General features: G+C 45.3%; 1 protein-coding gene across 1 annotated transcript; it reads left to right on the forward strand.

Annotated features, from left to right (window-relative positions):
* The first annotated feature begins 1,704 nt into the window (after nt 1–1,704).
* Nucleotides 1,705–4,722, forward strand: LOC103823829 (relaxin-3-like). Its single transcript, XM_009098988.4, has 2 exons — nt 1,705–1,964; nt 4,079–4,722. The coding sequence occupies exons 1-2, from the start codon at nt 1,748–1,750 to the stop codon at nt 4,444–4,446; spliced, it is 585 nt and encodes a 194-aa protein (XP_009097236.2). The 5' UTR covers nt 1,705–1,747; the 3' UTR covers nt 4,447–4,722.
* Nucleotides 4,723–5,801: the final 1,079 nt, after the last annotated feature.

The following is a 5,801-nucleotide window of genomic DNA, read 5'->3' on the forward strand; positions in this document are numbered from 1 at the left end:
AAAACTGTCTGGATTTTGGCTGAGAAGGGTAGATTTTAATTTTTTCAGTGACTGCTATTGGTCTTTTGGATTTATGCTGAACACATGGTTAACAATAGAGAGACGTTTTTGTTACTGCTGAACAGATAAGAGCCAAGGCCCTTTCTGTTTTTGGTACTGCCACACTGGTGAGGGGACTAGGGGTGCTTGTGAGGAGATACAGCCAGGACAGATGACTCAAAATGACTAAAGGGATATCATGCTGGTATATGAAGTGGGGAGAAATGGAAGAAGGAGAAAGGAGGGTACATTTGGAGCCATGGCCTTTGTCTGTCTTCCCAAGATGGCTGAATACCTATCTGCCCACTGGAAGCCTGAATCAATTCCTATTTTTCTTTGCTTTTGTGTGCAGGTTTTGCTTTCCCTATGAAACTACCATGACTTTTCTCACTTTTCTAAGTCTTTCCCCAGTCATACTGATGCAGGAATTAGTGAGTGGCTGTGTGGGGCTTGGTGGCTGGCTAGTGTTAAATGCCACAACTTTGCTCACTATTTTAGCCCCCCACAACCTTGTTCTACATCCAGCTAACTGTAAAACACCCAAGTCCTCCTTCAAGAAGAGAGTGGAGTCTGTAACTTCTCTGCCAGCACAGGTGAATCGTTCACCTTTGTACACTAGTCTGTAGATGTATGTCTTCTTTGTGGTCTCCTTCTAGATTGAGTTTTGAGGGTTTTTTCAATATGCCAATAATACTCAAAGGGTTGAAAGTATAGCCTTCATGTGAAAGGATCGATAGACAACAGCTTCAAAGGATTTTAAGAGAGATTAACTTTTCTGGTTCTTCACAGTATGACTTATTATAAAAGGTTACAGCAAGCACTTCTTGTCCTGTTTCCCTGGGGGAAAAAACCAAAAAACAACCAAGCCAACAAATCCAGAAGTAAAATTTACTTTCACAGAGTGCATAGTTCTGTGTGGAGTCCAAAGACTACCCCTGTCAGCAAGAGCCTGCTGGGTCCTATTTGGGAGACACAACAGATATGGAGGTCCAGATCTCTAGGATGCCCACACTGGTATCTCTGACACTTGGATGTCTATGGCTACCACTGAACTCAGGCCTCCAGTACAAGAAACCTGAGAGGAATCCAGGCTTTGAAATCCCCCTTCAAGTATCCATAGCTGAAGTACTTCCTTGAAAGTGCATTTCCGTTACCTCACTTGTTTCTATCTTTTTTACGTCAGACAACATTTTTAGGACACAGACGTAGTTATGGAGAATCTAGAACTACAATGGGGAAAAAACAGCCGAAATTAAGTTTTTCACGTTTTCAAAGCAACACGAAAGGGCATTGGCACTGCTATCTGGCCACGAACAGGAACAGCTGAGGCCCAGAGCCGGCTGAGGCCCAGAGCCGGCGTGTCTCCGGGAAGGTGTGGGCCGGGAGCCCGAGGAGTGAGGCCGAAGGTGAGGCACGGCGGCGTGAAGAGCCGGGAGAACTAGCAAGGACAGAAAGAGGGGAAAGCGCCGCCCGAGGGCTCCTCGACGGCTGCTTCAGGCACAGGGCCCGCCCGGCGGGAGACGACAGCCGCGGCACCGGGGAAGGGGAGGGGGCTCGGGGCCGGGGCCGGGCGGTGACTCAGCGCCGATCGCAGAGCATAAAAGGCGAGCGGCGTGCACCGGTGGAGCTGGGCTGGCCGCGGCTGTCGAGGGCGTTGTGGCGGCCGTCGGGTCTGCTGGGAACGCGCCCGCGGGACAGGGACGTCGCGATGGGGCTGACCAAGCTACGACTGCTATGCGCCGCCGTGGCACTGCTGTGTGCGGCACCGCCGGGGCATCGCGGCGCCGTGCTGCCTGCGGGCGAGGGGGACGGGTACGGGGTGAAGCTGTGCGGCCGCGAGTTCATCCGCGCCGTCATCTTCACCTGCGGCGGGTCCCGCTGGAAGCGGCTCTCCCTGCTGGCGGTGGAGCCGGCGCCCGCGGCCGGTGAGTGTCCCAGGAGCGAGCCCTAGGGGTAGGCGGCTGTCAGGGAGCTTCGCTCGCTGCCGAGCGACGGCCTGCGAGGAGGGCTGCAGAGAATGGGAGGGAGTGGGGAAGGGCGAGCGCCCCGCGGCGCCTCTCGCTCCTCCCGCCCTAGCCGCTGAGGGAAGATCCCCGTCCCTGTCTCGCTTTCCCTCTAGATCGTAGCCGGCAGTTCCGAGACTTTTGGAAGGACGCCCCGAGATTCAGAGGGAAAGGGACGGCAGGCGCTGGGGCGTTATTTGCCGGGATAATCCATAAAGTTTTTGGTCAGTTCGGAGATACCGCGCGGCTTACTGCGCAGGGCTGCCGGCTGCAGAGGAGCGTCTACTATAAAATCCCGCAAAATCACACTTTTCCCTTCTCTTGGCCATGTGGGGAGGTCTGATGCGCCCTGGGTAGCGGTGGGGAATGCCTGTCTCTACGGCTTCTCTCCCGTCCCAAGGCTCCGTAATTCCTCGGGCGGCGGAACGAAGTGGGGCTCCTGCCGGGGTTTCCCTCCCGGACGGGAGCCCTGAAGCCGCGCTGCCCGTCGGAGCTCCCGGGATGTGCGGGAGCGCCAAGGACGGGGGATCGCGCGCGATGTTCTCGCTCTCCGGTGCTTCTCTGCATCAAAGAGTTGGGGAGCGTGGACTCTGGTGCTCCGGGTTACAGTCTTTGCGCTGTGTTCTCAAACTGCGGGAAATGTAACAGTAATTTTAAGTGATTACTCTACTTTATGTTGTTATTTTGAATACTGAAAAATAACGGTTTTTAAAAGGACAAAAGTTGTAATTAAGACTAAAAAGTGCAATGGAAGAGATTGTTTTCTTCTGATTAAACAGACTTTAGTGAAATAACCTAAGACTTCAGGCAGCTAATGAAGCCAGTATTCTGGGTTTTCTGGGAATTTTTGCCACTTTTCTTTGTCCCCCAACAGGTTGAGTAAAAGATAAAAATAACCTTTGTAATTATAACAAATTACTTGCATATAGCCTCTGTGGGGATTATGTCCTTTCCCAGCAAATTTTGCTTTCCTTTGTGTTTACAGCAGCTTCTGAGAACAACACTAAGGAGCCTGCTCTATACTGCATGAAGTCTAACTAGAAGATTTCTCCACCCCAAAAGACTATTAAATGGCAGTCACTGTCTAATTACTAAAGTAGCAACAGCTACTTTTATTTTTGCACATACTCAGGCTGCTGTTCTATCTGAAATATAGGTTCTATATACTTATTAGCCATATTTAAGTAAATACAAAAGTTGCTGGATATTCTCATGTTCTTCCAACTTTCTGAAACAAAACAGAAAAAAAAGAAACAAAAAAACACCTGTATTAATAGCATCAAAATCACAAGACAAAGACTCATTTTGGATTCTTTTAAAATGAGGACTTGAAGAAGCTGTTTTTCCGCACATTAGCTGAAGTAAGCAATGCCTCTTGCCTCACAGAAGTAAAATCGAGAGAAGCAGTGTAAGGTGAAAGGAAGTAGGGCTGTATTTTTGAGAACACTTTAGTCAGTGAGATGAAGCATGTCATAAGTAAATTCTGCAAGCCCCTGATATGCCTTGAGAAATGAAAGAAATTAGAGGAAAACATCAGTTAAAAATAGGTATAGAAAAATGCAATCTAGGAATCAGTTTACATACAATCTTTGCTTATTTACATTTGTCCTTCACATGATGCTACTTTCTGTGATTGTGCACAGGAGAGGAGGGGGTCTGATCTAATTCATCCAACACAAGACACAGCTCTGTGGTGTTTCTGGATACATGCCTTTACAACAAAATTCTGTTTCTGTGGAAAAATTGAGACTTCTCCATCAATAACACTGCAGTTGTGACAGGATGTCTTTACTTCAGTTACAGTTGTTGCTGCGCTTTCTGCCTGTCTAACAGGAGGTATAGACTTTAAAACATAGATTCTGCTAAAAGTAAGCTACAAGTAAGTCATGGTGTGGAGACTCTCAGTTAGTGACAGTTCTCCTACATAATAGTGTTTCACTTATTACTAACTGAATGGGTTTTGTTGCTATTTCTTAGAGCTGTGTAATCCTTTTGATGTTCCTATAGTCTGAATTTAAGTCTTCTCTTTAAAACAGATTCTGCACAAACAGCAAGTAACAAACTACTGGGAAGCTTCAACCTGCAATCAGTTTTGGATCCTGAAGTGGAGCAGCTGCAGAGAAGCAGCCCATTTCTTGGATGGGAGATGTTTAAGGACTTGTATAGTTTAAATTACTATAATGAATATGTACCTGTGGCAGGTGACTTAAAAAAACTTGTTCACCAGGTAGAGGAAGCTGTTCAGAAGGACAGGGGGGGAACAGGAAATGCAAATCCTGTGGAATCAAGCAGCTACATTTGGGCGAGGTATCCCAGAAGAAAAAGGGAGTCTCTGGGTTTGGCAGGAATGTGTTGCAAATGGGGCTGTACAAAAGCTGAAATTAGTACTATATGCAGAGTTTAAAATCCTCTTTACACTTATGCATGAAATCAGTGTTTGTTGCAGTACTACTTGATTGATTACTTCATGGAGGAGGAAGACTCTTGCTGTATTTTATCTTGTCTATATGTGCCAGTCAATATAGCTGGTTTTCTTTAAAAAAATCCCCAAAACAACAAAACAAACAAAACATAAATGTAATTGCAATGAGTTTGTTTTGCTGCAGTAACTTCTAATCTATATTTTTTACTAAGTCTTTTCATTTTAATGTTGAGCCTTTACACTTATATTACGAATGTATTATATCTTTGTAACACTTTAGGAAGAACTTCAATATTTCAATAAAATGTAATTATACTAAGTGTTGCCAAATTATTGTTCTGCTGTCAAAGTAATGAATATAGAATCATAGAGTGAATTTTGTTAGAAGGGACCTTAAAGATCACCTAGTTCCGTCCCCACTGATACAGGCAGAGACACCTTCCCCTGGATGAGGGTGTCCATCCAACCTTGGCCTTTAATACTGCCAGGGATGGAGCATCCACAGCTTCTCTGGGCAATCTGTTCCAGAGTCTCACCTCACAGGGAACAATCTCTTCCTCAATATCTAACCTAAATTCTCTACCTTCCTCAATATCTAACCTAAATTCTCTCTTTTAGTTTGAACCCCTTATTTCTACTGCTACTGAGTTTCTAATGAAGAGTCCCACCAGCTTCCTTGTAACATCCAACAATAATAAAATAGTACTCATGGTACAAAGCTGTAGAGAAAGAATATTGCCAATTAAAATCCCACTTGACACTGACTCAGTTTGCTGATTATTTTGACCACAATTCTGTAACTGCGGAATTGTATTTATGCAGTGTAATCTTTATAGAAAATTTATACTGCAACACAACACTTGCAGCTTGCCTTTTTTTAATACTTATGTCTAGGCTTAAATAGTTAAGAGTAGTAACACTTCAGTCATTCCTTGTTTACTTTACTTTCCTATTTTTTCTCTACTGATGCTGAGTGAGAGTGCTGCATATGCATCAAGTAACTTGCTGTACAGATGCTCAGACATCTTTCTGTGCGTTCCTAAAGTATGCTGATCTACACTAATTCAGATGTACTTCCACGTTGCTAATTGCTACTGCATTTATGAATAGCTGATTTATTCCTTGTAGCTTCTAATCCTTTTACCTTCCTGCCTGTTTTTCTCAGCTGTAAAAATGTTGTATTTCTAGCAATATGGTTCATGAGGTGAGGGTTTTGGGTTTCCTGACCTCGGTGATGCTCAAGATAACTTCGCAGCAGTAGTTGACTCAGAGTATGCTTCAGGGCTTAGGCTGTGTAGTTGATGCCTTTGGCTTTGTTCCTCAAATTATCTTTTGAC

Source organism: Serinus canaria, chromosome Z, assembly GCF_022539315.1.
Source record: "Serinus canaria isolate serCan28SL12 chromosome Z, serCan2020, whole genome shotgun sequence".
In the NCBI taxonomy this organism is placed as follows: Eukaryota; Metazoa; Chordata; class Aves; order Passeriformes; family Fringillidae; genus Serinus; species Serinus canaria.